This window comes from Passer montanus, unplaced genomic scaffold (genome assembly GCF_014805655.1).
Source record: "Passer montanus isolate IOZ18808 unplaced genomic scaffold, ASM1480565v1 scaffold20, whole genome shotgun sequence".
NCBI lineage: Eukaryota > Metazoa > Chordata > Aves > Passeriformes > Passeridae > Passer > Passer montanus.
This window is the reverse complement of record NW_024366592.1, coordinates 9,141,290-9,159,885: the sequence shown is the minus strand read 5'-3', so window position 1 is coordinate 9,159,885 and position 18,596 is coordinate 9,141,290. Positions and strand designations below refer to the sequence as shown.

The 18,596-nt window shown below is 42.4% G+C and overlaps 1 protein-coding gene across 3 annotated transcripts in view; it reads left to right on the top strand.

Annotated features, from left to right (window-relative positions):
• Positions 1 to 18,596, top strand: part of TMTC1 (transmembrane O-mannosyltransferase targeting cadherins 1) — a 140,041-nt gene that overhangs the window by 72,822 nt on the left and 48,623 nt on the right. For 2 of the 3 annotated variants that reach the window (XM_039707848.1, XM_039707850.1), the window contains exons 9-10: positions 5,065 to 5,186; positions 18,093 to 18,257. In XM_039707848.1, the coding sequence (XP_039563782.1) occupies positions 5,065 to 5,186; positions 18,093 to 18,257 (287 nt within the window). The remainder of the gene's footprint in view (positions 1 to 5,064; positions 5,187 to 18,092; positions 18,258 to 18,596) is intronic. The other variant, XM_039707849.1, reaches the window with a different exon arrangement.

Below are 18,596 nucleotides of genomic sequence, written 5' to 3'. Positions count from 1 at the left end.
GTGTAGTGATTACAGAATTTGTGGCTCTTTTTCTAGGACCAAGCTGATTAAGACCGGTGTCTGAGCCAGTTTTGAAGCTGATAAGTTACCTTTTGCTTACCAAATGCTTGAGTTTTTCAGACCATCTGTTGACACCTGACTTTTGGCATCATTCACTTGGAAGCAGTGGCACAGGCAGCAGTGAAATAACCACAGCTCCACAGTGCCCTTCGGTTTGGTCACAGTGGATAAAGATGTGCGTGTCCCATCCAGGTTTCTGCTGTCACTTGGAAGCAGTGGCACAGGCAGCAGAGTGAAATAACCCCAGCTCCACAGTGCCCTCCTGTTTGGTCACAGTGGATAAAGATGTGTGTGTCCCATCCAGGTTTCTGCTGGTGCCCTGAGGAGAGCATGCTGATGGTGCATGGAGCATGGTACAGCTCTGCCATGGTCCTTCTGTGTATGCACCAGTCAGGTGAGACTTGGAAACACCCAGAGCCCCTGTGAGCTTTACAACCACTGAAGTGTTTTTTTTTTTCCCCCTCCTTTGAAGGAATCAATCCCTAGGGTTAATTCCTGATTAGCTTAATGCTTTCTTTTTATCACCTTATACATGAATGGAGAGTGAATTTGACATGCTTCTACACCATCTCTTTTATCTTTAATGCTGTGTGTGTGGAAAGTGCAAGAGTGGGTGTTTGCAGATGCTGACCTCTTGCCAGGTGAGATGTTGCCAGTGGTTTGATGCAGACTGGTGAGGAGTCACATTGCTGAGCCACTAATGCTGTGTGTGTGGAAAGTGCAAGAGTGGGTGTTTGCAGATGCTGACCTCTTGCCAGGTGAGATGCTGCCAGTGGTTTAATGCAGACTGAGGAGTCACATTGCTGAGCCACTGTGGCTTCATGAGAGAGTGGGAGAGCAGGAATAGATGGAGCAGGGTTGTGTGCAGGCTGCACTAAGGGTTTGTACAAATGGATGTTAGGAATAAACTGAAGAAGTGTCATCCTCTGTCTGTGGTCTGCAGAGAGTCATGCAGCTTCTCTGGGCCTCTGTGGCTGTTTTGATGGATAATGCACTTACCTCCTAGGCCTGGAAGTGTTTGAAAATGTGTAATAGCAATAATTGCTTTTGTACAGCTGTGCACTACCAGCTTTCCTGAATGCAGCTTTTCTGCACATGCAGTCAGGTGTTCCAAGCAGACTATGGGCCTTCTAGAGCTCTCTGTCACAGGGATTGATGCCTTTGGTAGGAGAGAGATCTTTACTCCATGGAGCTGTTGGAACTAAAGAGTGGAGAGGTGACACTTGTCTCATTCTCAAAAAAAACAGTTAGAGGAAGGAATTAAACCCATTTGATTGCCTTTCCATCAAACAGACAAGCATGTATAAACACCTGAAACATTCTGAGGTAGAACAGTATGGAATTTGCTTGGATTTGTTTGCCCAGCTGCTCTCTTCCCTGAGGTGCAGCTTAGTCCAGCCAGGAGAAATGCTGTCCTCACAGCTCTGCTTTCCAGTGCCTCAGCCCTTGGAGGTGCCAGGCAATGTGAACATCAGTCCTGTCAGCACAGTGCAGACTTCATGGATCTGGCACCTCAGACCATTCCTCCTCCAGGGAAAAAGCAAGGAATTCACTTATGCAAGCCCATAGTTATGGCAGTTATGCTGGAGTGATCTGTGCACCTCCTGCACTCACACTTAGAGGGCTCTGCCTTGTGAAAGACTTGTGCTTTAATGGTAGGCAGCAAATACTTATTTATGGCTCAGGAATATGTCTTACATGTAAAATGGGAAGACCTCTTCAGTTGTAAATTCTGGAGTTTCTTCCTTTTCCCCCAAATTGCTAAGGAAGAAATTTTTGAGACTTATTGCTGTATTGATCATGTTTGACCTTGGAGTGATTCTTTGATATTCTTTTTGAGACAGTGAGACGCTTTTTTTGCATTGCCCTTGGGAGAAATAGTTTTCTTTAGTTCTTTGATAAGTCTGTAAAAAGAAAGTTAGAAAGCTCTTTTCTAAATCAGTTTTGGTTTGGTTTGTGGTTTTATTGGTGTGGGTTTTTTGTTACAGTATAATGAAGCCCTAATTGTAATGAGTTAGATGTGAATTTCAAAACTCCTCCCTCTCACCAAGCTATTTACTATAACAAATGCTATTTTGATTTGAAATTGGTTTGTCTTTGACAAGAGAAATCATTCTGAAGTTAATTCATACGTGTTTGTTGATTCTCCCCCCACCAGAGACTACAGTGACAGAAAGACAAGCTTTGTATTTCCAAAAGCAAGCACTGTCTTTAAGGGGAAAGGAATTGTCTCTCTGAATGCAGTGATGTATAATTTCTAGTCCTAGCTATTTTATTTTAAGGAGAAAGGAAGACAAACAAAATTGCCTATTACTCTTCAAAAGCTTTTTCTACTGCTCTGGGCACCTGGACGATGCTGATTCTGACACCTTTACCTCAGCTATCTCAAGTGGGATCATATGACCAAAGTAGCTAAACCAAAGAAATGGTCCTAATATTTCTTTTATTTCTTTGCCAGGAAAATGTAACAGGTTATGTATAGGTTGGATTTGTTTTATTTAGAAGAACACATGGAGGGGATTTCCTGTGGCTTGTGTTGCATGGGAGATGCTGCTGCCCTCTGTTCCTGCAGCCCCACGAGTGGCTCACAGGCACGACCACACGTAGCACAAAACCAGCTGAAGCCTGGCCTTCGAGGACCAGCCCTTCCCAAAGGCCTCTGCCTTAATGGAATGCTTTGAAAAGGGCACTGCCAGGTGTTTTTTGTTTCAGAAGTAAGGAGCACCATGGAGGGTTCTGCTGCTCCATGAGGCTGGTTGGTGTATGCTGGGTTCCAGTCTCTGAGCCCTGCCCAAGGGACTGAGCTGGCAGCCCTCAATGGCATTAGCATTGAGTTGTTCTGGGGGAGAAAAAGGGCATGCAGAACCATTTGATCCTTCAGCTGAGCTAATTCCCACATTTTCCTCTTTGCCATTTGATGTACAAGTTTTATTTGTCTTTCTCTGGCATTCGGTTTCCTTTGCTTATCTGCAGTGCTGCAGCCTTGAATAACACCATGTCCTTCCTAGAGATGTTTAACTAGAGGTTGTTTTCCCAGTTATTGATTTAATGATCAGCAACTGGGGAAATATTTGATAGCTGGTTTGTGTGTATCTTGGGGGCTGAGAATCTTGTATTTGCTAGCAGTGCACTCCCTTAGGCCCAACATACCTTGTTGTGCCTCCTGGTCCTTAGTGTCAAACCCCTGGGGTAGAGTGGTAGCAGAAGATGGGTACCATAATCAGGTCAGACAAAGTGGGAAGGGAGAGCCAAATGGCAGGAGAAAAATGGAGTATATTTCCATATCTGGGTGGGGAGGGAAGTTGAAGTTGAGCTAGAACTGGTAATTTTGATTCAGAGTTGAGAAGAAATTTTTAATCTTTTTTTTTTTTTTTCAATTTTCTGTTGTAATTACCAGGCTCATCATCTTTATGGATTGATGTCTCCTTCAGCTCTCAGAATAATGCACTTTAGATGCTGTTTTGACTGCATGTAGGCACTCATAACTGTGAATCCAGGATTCTGAAAAAGTGGATAATAAGAGTACTATAGATAACTATGGTGCTATTTAAAACACATATTGATAAAGAAGTCTGGAGATGTGAATTCTACTCCTCTCCCTGCCTCATGATTCCTCTTTGAGCCAGGAGAAATCCATGCACTTTTTTGTGATCATGTGGTTCAGCTCCTCTGAAGCGACATCAGAGCCTCCTGACTTGTACCCTTGCTTTGGGTACCCACAGAAAAGACCCGTCGTCTTTCCCTTAGAATAGGATTAATATATTTTAGTAGTAGGCCTTCTGAATTTCAGCCACTCTTTAGACCAGTGGTATCTGCTGTTGCAGTCAGTGCAAAAGCAAGAAAGTTTGTACTGCTGGGTCCCTCATCATTGATTGGTCTCCATTTCTCTACTCAAAAATCTTGTTCAGTGTTTCTAAATGTAGCTCCCTCTGGCAAAGAGAAGTCAATTTGCTCTCCAAAACTGAGAAATTGCCCACAACAATTAGAAAGTGCTGCAACCATTAAGTGATTCTGGTTGCATCTGTTTCTGAGCGTGACGAAGCTTCTCGGGATGTCTGCAGACAGTGAGAAGCAGTATCTGAGCCAGGAGAGCACAGATGTCTGCCTGGGTGATTGGCCAGGCCTAAAGCTACACTTCCATCCTGGTGTCATTCTTGGAGAAGCAAGAGCTGATTTACCCTCTTGGGGTGGAGCTAAAGCTGAAACTCAGCTTACTCAGGAGGCTTGGGTCTCTCCATGGCAAGAAGAGTGGCCACTGCTTCCCTGGATGCCTGTGCTGGCCCCACGGATCACACTTGCTTTGAATTGCTTGTAGTAATTCCATTCCTCCTCAAAGAGTCAGCTAACATTAAAGTGAGTACAAGTGGAGGGCATTAACTGAGCTCAAGTGAAAAACATTAATTTTAGCATACAGCATGTCTCAAATTTCTGACTCTGTATGACTGTGGAGACCTTGTGTGTGAAAGTATCATTTCAAGTGTAGCTATTTTCCTTGAAAGAGATAAAATGACTGCATTAATGTGTCACTTGGGGCTAGTTTTCTTTACACAAAATGTGACTGATTGAACAGCTTTTTCTCTGTTATAAACATTTAGGATTGAACGCAGCAGTCTGTGTGTATGTGATATGCATTTGTGTATTTACATACAGGCACACTGTTGTAGACAGGCTAATGTATACATTCACACTACTCTCTACTTACATATTACCAACATGAGTTATATCTTAGGTGATAGCTGTGCCATGCATATCCTAGAGCTGACCTTGGGAAAGACACCAAGGGTAATAATAGACACAGTGGGTAGTGTTTGTGCACTTTCTGGGCATATTAAATGCACCAAGAGTGCATAAATATCAAAGATTAGTGTCTTGTAAAAATTTCTGTTAAATGAAAAAACATGCCAAATGTTAATCTAAGTTGCTTTTTTAAGACCCTCCAAAAAGTTACAGGTGAATCAAGTTGGATTTTTTTAGTTGATATTGTTTAATTTTGTATTATTGCAGAAACTGGAACACAAAGAAGTTTTGGTTGGCTTGTTGTTCCTGGTTTTCCCATTCATCCCAGCCAGCAACCTCTTCTTCAGGGTGGGATTTGTGGTGGCAGAGCGAGTCCTTTACATGCCGAGGTAACTATTGCAATTGAATTTTTTTTTTTTGCTAATGAGACCACCATCTCATTTTCTGAAAGCAGGCATGATTACTTCTTCCCTTTTAAGTACTTCAAACATTATATTGCAAGTCAGTGTGTTCTCTGCCTGGGAATTTTGGTGTTACAGCATGTGAGATTTTATAGTCAGCTGAAAGCAGATTGCTTGGCAGGAGCAAAGCTACTCAAAATCCTTGCTTTTCTTTTTAAACACAGGTTTTTTTTGTGTGCTTGACACAGTTCAGTAAAGAGATGAGGTGTTGTTTCTTGAGGGTTGTCCTCAAGACTCTTTTTCTTGGCATTATCGCATTAAGTTCCTTAACGATTTTATCTTAAAGACAGCAGATGGAAAGTTAGCCTGTCATGTTTTTATTGGGTTCTTGTTCAGCTTTCCCACTCCATTAGGTGGTCAGTAAATACAAGGGAGATTTTTGCTGTCTCAGAAGGCTCCTGGATTCAGTTGTGGGATATGCACACGGGCTCCTGCCTGTAAGCTACAGATTGCTTACACTTCTAGGAGTGGAGATTTGCACTTGGTGAACAGGAGGAGGAAAACCCAGCCACTTCTCCATCCCTCAGCCAGTGCTCTGAATTTCTCCTCAGCTTCCAGCCCCTAACAATTGTCACTTCAGCTGTCTGGGTTCTTCCGATTGCATTTATGTAGAGACAGGTTTGAGGTGTCACTTGTGACATCTCCACAGTGTCCACACCAGAGGCTGCAGTGGCACTCAGAGGCCATTCATCCAGGATGCACCAGACCATTGCCCATTTGACAGAAACACAGGCTGGTTGAGGCTGGAAAGGATCTTGGGATGTCATCTGAGCCTAATCCCCCATTCATCCAGGATGCACCAGACCATTGCCCATTTGACAGAAACACAGGCTGGTTGAGGCTGGAAAGACCTTGGGATGTCGTCTGGTCCTAATGATGGGCAAGCAGAGCCAGTTGTCTGGGACCAGGTACAAGCAGCTTTGAGTTCAAAGAGGGAGATTCCACAACAGCTCTGGAAAACTTGTACCAGAGTAGTTTGTTCCATGCATGAGCATAAGTGAATGCTGCATCTTGGATGCTGCAAGTTAGAAATCTCAATTCTACCCTTGGTGTAGGGGACCAGCCTCTGTTATATCACATGGGAACTGCCATTGCAGAGCTGATGACAAAATAGAAGTCCTCAGTTTCACCCTGGTTACTTTGTGACAACTGAAACAGAAGTTTCATTCCACAGAACATTTAAATTCTATTCCTCAGGAATTGTGCATCCAAACATCCTGAGAAAAATGCTTATGGATAGTCTTTTGAAAAGCTGTATATATTCTGATTGTCATTGGTGCACTGTCACAAAAAGGCTGCTCCTCAGTGTAAACCTCCAACCACTGGCTGTGGAGGAGCTATTGCATGTGTTAAATGCTTACAGATAGTCTTTTGAAAAGCTGTATATATTCTGATTGTCATTGGTGCACTGTCACAAAAAGGCTGCTCCTCAGTGTAAACCTCAGGCTGTGGAGGAGCTATTGCATGTCTTCTAAGGCTCTTATGCAGTTAGGCTGTATCCCTGTGCCTCTGTACACAGAAATGCTTTTTAGGTTAAATTCTGCTCACTTTGTTTACATCACTAGCCCTGCCTTTGTTAGCTGAGGGTACACCTGAATGTATAGTGAGTGAAAGTTGTCTCTTAAGAGTTTTTTTGCAAATGATACCCTCAACTAATGGATCCTGCATCATTTCAAATTAACTTGGAAATCAGATTGCTTTAAATTCATGTAACAGAAAATGAGGAAACACATGAAAGAGCAAAGCTATTAAGGAAACAGTCAGCTGAACACAGGGCTATGTTGAGTGGTTGCATTTCTGAATCTCAAAAGAACAACTGCGGAAAATACTTCAGCTGTCAGCAGTTCCTCGTCCTCCTCCAGATGAGACTGCTGATATAATGAGAGGAGGGGCAATGAAGAAGAAAAAAGGGTATGTTTGCACAGAGAAAATTAATCAGCGTTAACATGTGTGCATATAGTTTGTATAATGCTTTTCATCTCCCTGAGGGCTTTGCAAATATATGACCTACAAAATAGGTGATTGATAGTTGTTAGGGTTTTGTTGTTTGTTTTTTTTCAATTAGAAAGACTGAGGTAGAAGGATTAAATGGTTACTCTGGAGTAGGTCTGTGTCAAAGTGCCTGGATCTCATATTTGGCTCAGATCATTCCTGTCCTGCTTTGCAACATTTGGTTTTTGCTCTTAGCCCAGGCTGGCAGGTAGCTGGCATGGAAGGGGAAGGCAGACCCTGGCAGTGCATGGCAAAGGTGGGGACTTCCTTGCCAAATGATCTGGAGAGAGCTGAGCATCTCTTGCATCCTCCAAGTCCAAAATTGCAGGGGTGATGAGGGGGACTTCTGCTAACATTCATGACTATAGCAACACAAAAACAATGTGATTTTGTTTTGTTTTGCTTTTTCCCTGGGGAGGATGGCAATTTAATAAGGATGGCTAAGGAAGTGCTAGTGTTCTTTATTTAGAGCAGCCTGTGGCAGTTTTCTCAAGTTACATCTTGAAAAGGGGTTTTCCTATCCTTTGCCCTTCGGTCTCTAAAACTCAGCAAGTCAGAGGTTGCCATGCAGTTTTATTTAGACAAAAGTCCTCAAAGAGATTCAGAGGATTTGGTGATCTATGTTTTTGGGCTTATGCTGGAAGGCTCTTTCCTCTCTCTGTTTCAAGCAATAGCATTTTATTGATATTTATGGGTGTGGCACTTGCATTTTTATGGATGGGACAGTGGAGTATGTGTGTCACAGCCTGAAGTCCTGATTCAGTGGTGCTCAGTAGGCACCTGGGGAAAATGTCAAGCATTTTCTTTTCAATAAAAGTTAAGTAAGGACCCAAGGATTTATGTAAAATATATTAGAAAGAAGAAAGAAATAAGCCTTTTGCTCAATGCCTAATTAAATGGCTGGGCCTTGCCTTCTGGGGATTGATGAGTATTTGGAACAATTCCTCTTCTGTCTGCAGCCCTGCCTCAGGGGAGACTCATACAAGCTATGTCAAAATGGTTGAATGTTTTCTTTAATTGTGTTCAGCTAAACAGAAATATTTGGAGAAAATATTTCTTGTATTTATTTTTCATTTGAAGGTTACAAGCACGTACTTGTTTAAATTAGGAATTTTTAATAATAGTATTACTTTAGCTTGAAAAACTTCATTGGAAAACAATTTATTGTCTTTTAACTTGTAATTTTGTTTGTTTTTTCTTGTGTGTAAGATGGGAAAAGTTGTTTTCAGGAGGGCAAAGGGTGTGAAATACCTAGGGAGTGATGAACAGGATACACCTCTCTAGGCCAGTTTTCCAAAGTGGCATCACTTAAAAAACTGAGTCAGTGAAAGACTTAAATTACAGTTTTTTCCCCTCTTCAAAATGTCGATGGAAATGCTGCTCAGAACCCCACAGACAGTGTAATTGTTTGGAACTACAGAATGACTGAGGGCAGGCAGTTGTTCTGAGTCCTGAGCAATTTGTAGTCAGGCAGGAGCAGCAGCTCTTCCTCAGTGTAGCCCTTAGTGTGCAGAAACAGAGGCAGCAATGCAAACTCTTGGGCTATCCAGGAGCTGCCTGCTCTACTGACATTCCCACAGAGCTGGGCTTGCCCTACCTCATGGGCTCAGACCTCTCCTACCAGAGCAATTTCTGTGTTTTCCTCATCTTTCACTGATAGCTGTGGCTCCTGGCTGAGCTGTTGTGTCATAGCTGGACAACCATAGGCTGTTTTCACAGCCTCATATGAACCAACAAATCAACCAAAACGTCGCTCCGTGGGTTGTTTCCAATTTGCTGAAAGCAGTAGGCAATCCAGTGGCACCTGCCATTATGGCCACTTGTTCGTGGTGGATATTGCAGTGAGTGGGTTGCAGGGTGCACAGTTACTCTTTCCCAGCACAGGCAATTACAGGCTGCCGTTGGGTTTTTTTGCCAGCTCCTCACTATATCAAGAGTTGACGTTGCAACCCTAATTGACAATACCGGGAGATGAGATCACTGCTGTATACAGGATGGCATTTGCTTCACCATCTATCTTAAAATCTGCTAGAAGGCCATCATCCAGGAAAAAGCACACTTGTATTTTTCAAGAAATTAACACATCATGGTAAGGTTTTCCTCATGCCATAGCAAAGCAGAGACCACATAAATTTTTGCCTCTGCATAGAGCATGTTTTTAATCCTTTGTGCTAAAGCACTTTTTCCAGCTGGTGTAATCTCAAACATTAGTAACTTATGTAATTGGAGGGGGCAAAAAAAGGATCCTGGTACATGGTGGAATCATCTGTAACTTTTATGAACCTGATAATTTCTGAGCAGAAGTGCTTACACTTGGGGATGGGACTTACTGGTGCTTCCTCCTGGGAGCATGTCATGTACTCCACATTATCTTCATTTTCCTAAAGACCAGTTGAGAAATGGGGTTTCAGTTTCCTGTGCCACTCCTTCCTTTATTGTCATTTGAAGCTACAAGTTCACCGGGAGCTGAACCTCTGTTTGCCTTTCCAAATTCTTTCAGTATTAGATCAGATCCTGTAAAGGATCATCTGATTTACAGAAGAAGCTTCTTTTTTTATTTGGAGTAAAACACTGACCCAGTGAAGTCAGCAGTGAAAGTCTCATTGGCTCGGTGGAACCAGTTTATCTTCTCCCTGATCTCAATTCAATGACACAATTAAGCATTTTGCCAGTTTTCATGTTAAGTCCACAAGTCATTTGGGATTTGTATACAGAATCCAAATTACACCTGTTCATTTACTTGAAACAGACATGATTTCACTGCCTGCTCTGTTGCTGCCATTTTTGCAGGGGCAACGGGGTAGCCAAAGTTCAAAAGAAGTGAACTGGATTATATTCCCTGTAATTCAGGCGCAGACCTGAGGGCACTGGGAGTGAAACGGGAGACCATTATGTGATGGCAATAGGCCAGAGTGCAGCCCCAGCTGAGTCCCTCCTTGCTGTGAGGGATGCCTCTGTCCCCGCTGCAGGGTGTCAGTTTGAGCAGCACTCTGCAAAAATGGCTCGTGGCTGGAGGCGAGCTGCTTGGGACTTCAGCTGAGGCAAGTGACCCCAGTGCTGCTTCCCCATCTGTGAAACAGGGGTAAATAACTCCACTCTGCCCTTCAAAAGGGGGCAGAGAGAGTTCTCGTTAATAAATGAGACATAACTCCTTGGAGGAAGGCTGAATGCTGTGAGCGGCCACCTTGCAGATGCATGTCCGAACTTCAGCTCCTACCTTTGGAGGTTTGCCCCATCCCTGTTAAACACTTCAAGGAGAAATCGAAGCAGCCAGCCTCTGTTAATGCAGGCAAGAAATGCTCAAATGCCAGTGCCATGTATTTTGGCAAAAGGCAGTAAAGATGTAGGAGTAAAAACTGAAATGATTCTGCAAAGCTGAAAAAGATGAGCTCATGGCATGTTTGGACCAGGCTGCTATATTGTATTGTTTTAACTAAATTAAAAACATGCTTTTGAGAAATGTCTTGTGTTTTGGGCATGTACAGGAAAAAGCTATCTTTTTGTGGAGTTATGGGCACTAATGGCTATAGTGGAAAGATTTCTGGTTTTGTTGTGATAGATTAACCTAAAGGAAAACCTTCAAATGCATTTATTCTACTCTTGAAAATAATAGAGATCGGTAAAGATAGTGGTTTTAAAAATAATGGGTTAATGTCATCTTGTAGAAGTAATCTACTTAGGCATGTTGATTAAAAGTGGAATTCTTATTTACAAGGTAATACGTTGGCCTTAAGATGATGCCTTGTCAAATTTAATAGATAATATTCTTATATTTTTGGATGGAACTGTATGGGAAATTATTTCCTATTATGGAATTCTAGAAGTTATGACAGTATTTAAATTAAAACTGTAGCATACAGACCCATCTCCACTGAAGTATATGAGATATAGGGAAATTTCTCTGGAATCCTCATGGAATTATATAGTATTTTTAATTTATAAAATGTTTTCTTTACATAATTCATATTGTAATGAGAAACCTGGAAGGTTTCTGTATTACCTGTAAGTATTTCTTGTTGGTTGTGAAATCTTGGACTCAAACACTCTAATGAAGGGAGTTTGTTTTTTATGTGACTTTTTGGAAGGAAGGGGAAATGTGTCCAGATGTTGAATAGCTATTCAAGGGTTAGTGAAATCATTAATTTCTAGTCCATATTTTCTCTCTAATAAGGAAAAGTTCCTGCATTTTCTCTAATTACATCACGTTCTGCCGAGAGGATCACATTGCTAGTATAGGTAAATCACTTTGATTACTTAGCTGATCATGTCTAAGGGTCTTTAATACAGGCCTACATAGCTTTTAATTTAGAGCCAGTGACAAAGTCTTAGCACTAACTCATAAGGTACCTTTCCAAGTTAGATATATTCTTCCAGTGTTTATAGTTTGCTGTGTCTTTGTATTATGACCTGCAGACTTTATTCCAGGAAAAGCCTGCTTAATTCCAGTGAAAAATGTGGTATTTTATTCAGCAGACTCATTATAATTGTGTGCTGCTGGTTCTTGGTTATCACACTGATACTTCTGAGCTGTAGATATTTTTTTTTCCAGTGGGATTTTTTTGGTATGTTAACTGTTATATCTTGATGGTCTTTCTGAAGCCTTTTAAAACCTCTAGTGACCAAGAAAATGTATATCAATTCCATGTCAGCCTTACTGAGAGAGAGGCACTTTGAACAATGCTTTTCCTATTGTTCCCAAAACTCAGTACCAGTGAATGCTGCTGGCTTACTCTGTGGCACAGAGACACACCCTACATCCTCCTTGTCTTTGGACATTTAGTCCAAAACATGACTGTTAAACAGATTTTTCCCTTCTAGTACCATCTGGTTGAGAAAGTTTTGGTACTTTGATACATGATCCTGTGAAAAATACCTTGTTGGAGTTAACCCAAAACGTTTTGCCAAGGTGTGCTGACTGTAGTGAAACTTTAGACAAAAATATTAGAAACAAAAGACTTCTCCAACCCAAGATGAAGTTTACAGTCAAAAGGAGATGGACAACAAAAAGGATGGCTGCGGGGAGCAGCCCAGAACTGCCCCTTTGGGAGGGGACACCCATCTGAGAGGCAGGGCAAGGTAAATTTCTCTGAATTTTTGGAAAACCTGGGCCAGTGGAGTGTGGTTATTCCAGATCAGCACATGGGCTCTTATGGCTGAGGGATTTTGAGGACTCAAAACCCTACATGTGCATCCACCTGCATCCCCAGGCCTGAGACTGACCTGGCATAGTGCTTTGAATCCAGGTGATCCAGTTTGCAGGAGATGCTGCAGCTTTTGAGTTTCTGGACCTTTTGGGTGATCCAGAAAATGTTTGAGTTTTTTTCTTTTGTTTATTTTTTGGTTTGTTTTATTTTATTTTTGTCTAAGATTGGGCTTGTTGATCTTGAAGGTCTTTTCCAACCTTATTGTTCCTATGATTTTATGACCCAAGTGCAACCTAGCATGCACATACAAGCGCACTCTATTTCCAGATGGAAACATTCTTTTTCAAAGGTCAGAATTCATTCTGGCCCAAACAGCTCCAACCTTGAAAAACTTGACATTTTTCATAAAGCAGAATCTGTGCTACTCTGCCAGCACAGCTCATCACTGGAGCTGTGTGCCTGAGAGTGCTTTTTGGGGCAGAAAGAACCACTGTGGCTATGCTTCATTTTGCCAGCGCTCCTTTCCACATGTGACCGCTGTAGTGAGGCAGGAGCAGCCCCCAGGGCATGCCAGGCGTGCTTTTTGCAATCAATTACTCTCCATTAGAGAAGTGTGAGCAGTTTTGCAGGGATGAACTCTTTTCCCCTGCAGCAACAGCCCTGCCTGCAAGCTGCATTTCAGCTGGCTTTGCCTCTCCTCTCAGTGCCTTTCCTCTGCTCAGGCTGCAGAGCTGGAGTAGCTAGGACTAGGAGCATGGAAAGTGTGTTGTGCCAGGTAATATATGTGTGGTACTGAGGCTTACAAACTTGTGGGGAGCTCTGAAAGTGAGAGAATCCGAATGTTTGTGTTCATCATTTGGACCTGGCAGCTGACACAGTCTTTCTGGAGGGCTGTGCTCGCTGCTCTCTGAAGGGCAGCAGCAGAGCATGGTGCATTTAGTCAAGAGTACAAGGGTTAAACTTGCCTCAGAGCAGCTTGGAAGCGAGGGTTGATTTTTATGGAGGGTAAGGGAGTCATCTTAAATAAGTGCTGGAAATCAAGAAGGAGTTTTGCAGCCCAGAAAGAGCCTCCTGGGTGAAATGTTGAAGCCAAGTGCATTTTCTGGTCTCAGTGTACTTTTGATATAATCCCTTTTGTTGCATTAGCAGCCCCTGAATACGGCAGTGTTTCTTCCATGCTTCCACAGGCTGCTTATAGGCAACCCTTTCCCAAACTGATACGTATGCATGGATGCATCTGGATTCTTATCTAGGCTGAGCTATGAAATCTGGAGTAACTGCTTTGATGAAATCTCAGTGGATTTACTCCAAGTTTACACTTGTGTAGTTGAGATTAAATCAGTTTGAAAAAAAACCCCCAATCAGCTAGTTCACAAGATTTGACATCCACAAAATTGCCATTAAAGAGGAAGGCATCTTTTCTGCATAGTTTCTCCTACCTTTTTAAACTCCTTTTTACAGCCCTACCTGGGTGAGTTAGAAGAGGCTGGACCTGCAGCTGCTGGTGTCCAGACTGGTTCTCTCAGAACTTCAGTTCTCAGCCTGCTCTGACCATGCACTGTGCAAAGCCACAACTTGGAAAATGCAGCAGAAAGCATGACTAGAACATGCCTTGTTCTTCAGTTTTCCATAGCAGCAGGTCTCCAAGCAATTTCTGAAGGAGGTAAAATGGTTTCTGATGCGGGCAGATTGCTATAGCAGAGCATCCTGACAATCCAGGGCTGTGGCACATGCAGCTTTGATGAAATGCCATCACCACAAGAGCCAAACAGTGAAACTGTTCCTGACTTTTTCTAAAAAGGCAGAAACCTGATCCACAGAGAACAGGGCTGTGTGCAAGCATCATCAGGAACAGCCTTCCTTGGGAAAGGAGCTGTAATGGCCAAAGGAAAGGTTGAATTTGGTATCTTAATTACTCAAGATGTGTTTGCAAATATTAAGTATATGCTGTTTTGGCTCTAGGTTTAATAGGGCAATACATAGAGAGCACCATGGGAAATAAGGTCTGTATGCCACCACATTCCCATCTGCTTCTGCCTCCTATCACTTGGCTTCCTTACAGGTGGAACAATATTAACAAACCACAGCAATGATAGACAAAAATGTGTCATTACCCAGCTCCCTGTGTGCAGTCTGCCAGGATCACATGGCAGTGGCACAGAGGGTTTCCCTGCTGGGCTGCCTGGCCCTCGGCCCTCGCTGTGATTTAGGGCATGCCTCAAGTGCCACTTTAATACTGCAGGAGTCTGAAAACATGAGGAACCATGAAACCATTGGCTGGTTTGTCCATTTGCCCAGCTTTTCTGCTGCATCATGGAATTCCTGAAGTTACAGGTTCTCCTGTAATGTATGCCTATTGTGAGCCCACATGAAATCTACCACCGTGTGAACTTGGTGGGCTGTTTCTCAGGACACCAGGGACCAAGGTGGCATGGACTTCTCACTGCTGTAGCAGGCTGCTGCCTATCCTACAAAAGCCAAAAAAAAAAAAAAAAGAAATAAAGCCTAGCAGTTTTACAATAATCCAGTGGAAAATGGATTTAGGAAAGTGGTTAGTGGTTTGAGGATTTTGCTTGTTTCCTATTGTTTTGGTTTTGCTACATGGTATTTCAGAAAAGTGCTTTTGTGGCAATGCTGAGAGAAAAGCTCTTCAGGAGAAACGGTTCCCTCCCTAGGAAATGCTAGAGTTAACTAAGAAATCAAACAACCCCCAAACCCAAAACCCTGCAGCCTTAATACATATGCAGTTAGCTACAGAGATGTCTGGAATGTAGTACTTAAAGGTAAGTTTTTCAAGCTGCAAACAAGTCTTTGATGAAGGCCCTTTTGAGATAGTTTCTTTTTATTTTTTTTTCCTGTGTGTGTAAGTAAAACCTGATTTCCTGGCGGGCCAGTGGTAAGATTTGATATGGAGTCAAGCCCCCATCACTCTGAGAAGAAAAGCAAATCTGTTTGAAATGGTCTCTGTGTTTGTAGGCAGTGGCAGGGTCACAGCAGAATTAACCACATAGGAGGCATTACCTGGCAAGTTACCTTCATCATTCGAGTGCAGCCTCACCTGCACGGGCTCTTTCCACCAGGGTACAGCTGCCTGGGCTGCTGCTGGCTTGATAAAAGTCAGAGCAGCTTCAAAGGGCTCCTCTGAAGCCTGGTGAGGTGGGGATCAAGGAAGAGGGATGAGCTTGCTTCTGGGGATGAACCTGTGGTGGGGTGAGGCTGGCTCTCCAGGTCCAGTGACCATCAGGGCAGGTTGCTGCTGCAGCAGCTCCATCTTCACAATTTGGTGCTTCACTGGTTTGAAATGTCATGATCACTGTGATAAAGTTAATTTCTGTACTGGGACTGTTTGGTCTAGTGTGAAACAAGTGAAGTAAGGTATGACAGATTATGTGGTTTTGGAACTAGGAAACAATAGTAATATAATTATGTTTTTTGGACAGATGCTTTAATGCATTGGTGCGGACACTGTTTTGTTCAGAGCAGATCAGGGGGTCTGGAGGAGGTGTAATGTGATGCTGGCTGTGCCTCAGACTGAGTATTGCTGCTAAGGCAGAAATTACCAACAGCTGGGACAGGATTTGACATAAATACCAAGACATTGACGTTTGCATTTTTTGTTTTCTGGATGCATTCACTATTCTGTAGGAAGGGTCTGTTCTTGAATATGTGAAGGTATAGGGAAATTTGAAACGGGCCTTGTGCTAAAGAAATTAAATAATATTTATTTCAGATAATTAATTCCAAGGGAGGGATAAAATTGAGGAAAGGCAAAATAACAGAAAGAAAACCGTCTGCAGACTTCTGAGGCATTTCTTGTTGGAAAGGGAGGGATTATTACTGAGATTAGCTTTTCAGAGGTTTTAAAGTAGGATTCAATAATGTAAAGGCTGGATTGTTTGGCATCAACATCTTTATAGTTCTAAATGTTGCTTGCAGTTAATGTAGGTGCAATAAATACATATGTGCAAAAGAGTTAATGAAAAAACAGCACAAGTACAACAAGAAATGTGTTACAGCAAACTGCAAGCATAATTGACATAAATATATAGGTAACCACTTCTGAAGAATGGGAGAACTCAAAAACAGCAGTGAAAGAGTTCTGAATGATCAGCAGATGTGATGTTGTCTCTGGATTTGCCCCATGTGTCTATACTTCTCTCAGTGTTCTGTAAGGCACCTGTGCTGTGCCAGAGACAATGCAATGGTGCTAATCAGTACGAGCAACAAAGGCAGGTTTTTTCCTCAGTGGCAGGAAGAATTTTTGTCCTTCTCCATCCTTGGGAAGCCTAAGCAATAGAATGTTTCCAGCTCTTCAGGAGGGCAGAGAAACCATGCCAAGAAGCACACACAGAGCTTCTCAAATAGGGAACATTTTCCTTTTTCTGATTTCCACATTGATTTTCACCATATTGCATGCTTGCCTGCAAGGTCACCTCTGACAGGGGAATTTTGTTCCTAGTTTTTCTTACCTCGTCGCATTCTCATTGGGAAGTTGCTCAACCATCTCTGTACAGACCAGAAAAGCCTGTAAAGGTCTGGCCAGAGTGTGGGCAGGTGCAATGGTCTCTACCTCCAGCCTGCCTGCTTTTAAATTTGGATTCAGCTGGGGTTCAAGATGTGCCAGTGTTTGGGAAGGGCTATGCTTTTGTCCCTGTTTATTGATTGTCCTCAAGTGTTATTTGAGAGCCTTCTGCTCCCTTATTTCATTAGGGAAAGCTGCCTGGACTAAGATAGGCTTTAAGTCTAACACTAAATCAGGTGCTAAGTAACCTGAAGGGTTCTAGATAAGCTAATGAAATTTGTTGAGCAGTAGAAATTTAAATTCCTTGTAAAAAATGACAAATAGAATTAGCGATTACAAAGTACAGCAGCCAAAAGCATTGAATTTCCAACTCAGAGGGACATCATGGGAGGAATTAACATAGCCCTTTAATTAAGGTAAATAATTACTGAATTGGTGTAAATTTATTCAGGAATAAGACTTCAGTCCAAATTTGGCTTGTGAAAATGCCACAGTAGTTACTCATGGAGAGCCATGGAAGTGCTGGGCGCTGGAGATGACTGTGTGTTAGTTCATGGGAGGGCAGCAAGGAATCTGCCAGCACATCTCAGCTCTTCTGGGCTGGGCACCAGAAGGGACAGGCTGGCCTTGATATAAAAGTGTCAGACCCAGAGAGGCACTTCTGCCTTTTGGTGCTCTCTGTCACCTGCTCCTGCAGCAGCATTGACCACAGCACTTGCTCTCCTGCCTCAGCTTCACAATTTGTAAACTGGAATTAATAGGAGCCACCACTGGGATTGTTTGGAGACTTCCCCCTGTTAAAATGCCTGTCATTTCCACACTGCTCCAGTAGTGCTCAGTATTACTGTTATTACATGGTGCTTTCCTAGCTTGCTGTTCAGAAAAGCAGCTGCCTTCTGTGGCTGGTGTAAGCTACCATTATGCTGGGTTGTATTATGTATGCGACTGTACTTTTGGCATCCGGGTCTATCATTTAGATTAATTTGGAAATTGTGTGGTGACTTGAGGAAAACTGCTGTTGAATTGAAGTTGGTTAGCCCAGAAAATATCATTAGTCCAAAAATCCCCTGTAATTGTATAATAAATGCAATAGTGGATGGTCTTGCATAAAAATCAGACACTTGAAATATAATTTTAGGTACATTTTGCCTTTTCTTTTTTTTTTTTTCCCCACAGTATGGGGTACTGCATCCTTTTTGTCCACGGTCTAAAAAAGCTGTCTACGTGGCTAAATAAATGGAGAATTACTGTTCCGACCCTCTTTGCTTTGCTGCTGCTGCTCTTTTCTTGGAAGACGGTGAAACAGAATGAGATCTGGCTGTCACGAGAATCCCTTTTCAGGTAGGAGTGGCCACAGGAGAATACTTGCATTTTTGTATTGTGTAAAGTAGGTTTGTTACATGGAATAGTTTTCTTTAGAAAAAAAAAGTTGTGCTATTGATGTGTTGATCTAATTAACATTTTTATTATCATAAAATAACACTTTCTATTGTGTAATAACTGTGCAAACACTGGTGTCAGCAGTTTATGTGCTGATGGACAAACTGGTTCTGACAATCACATTTTTAAGACATGCTGTTTTTAAATAACTTTGATTCTGTAGATTTAATGATAGCCTTATGCTTTAGTTTCTAAGGACATAGCAAAAGTTTTTTGCAGCACTCCAGAATGCCATAGTAA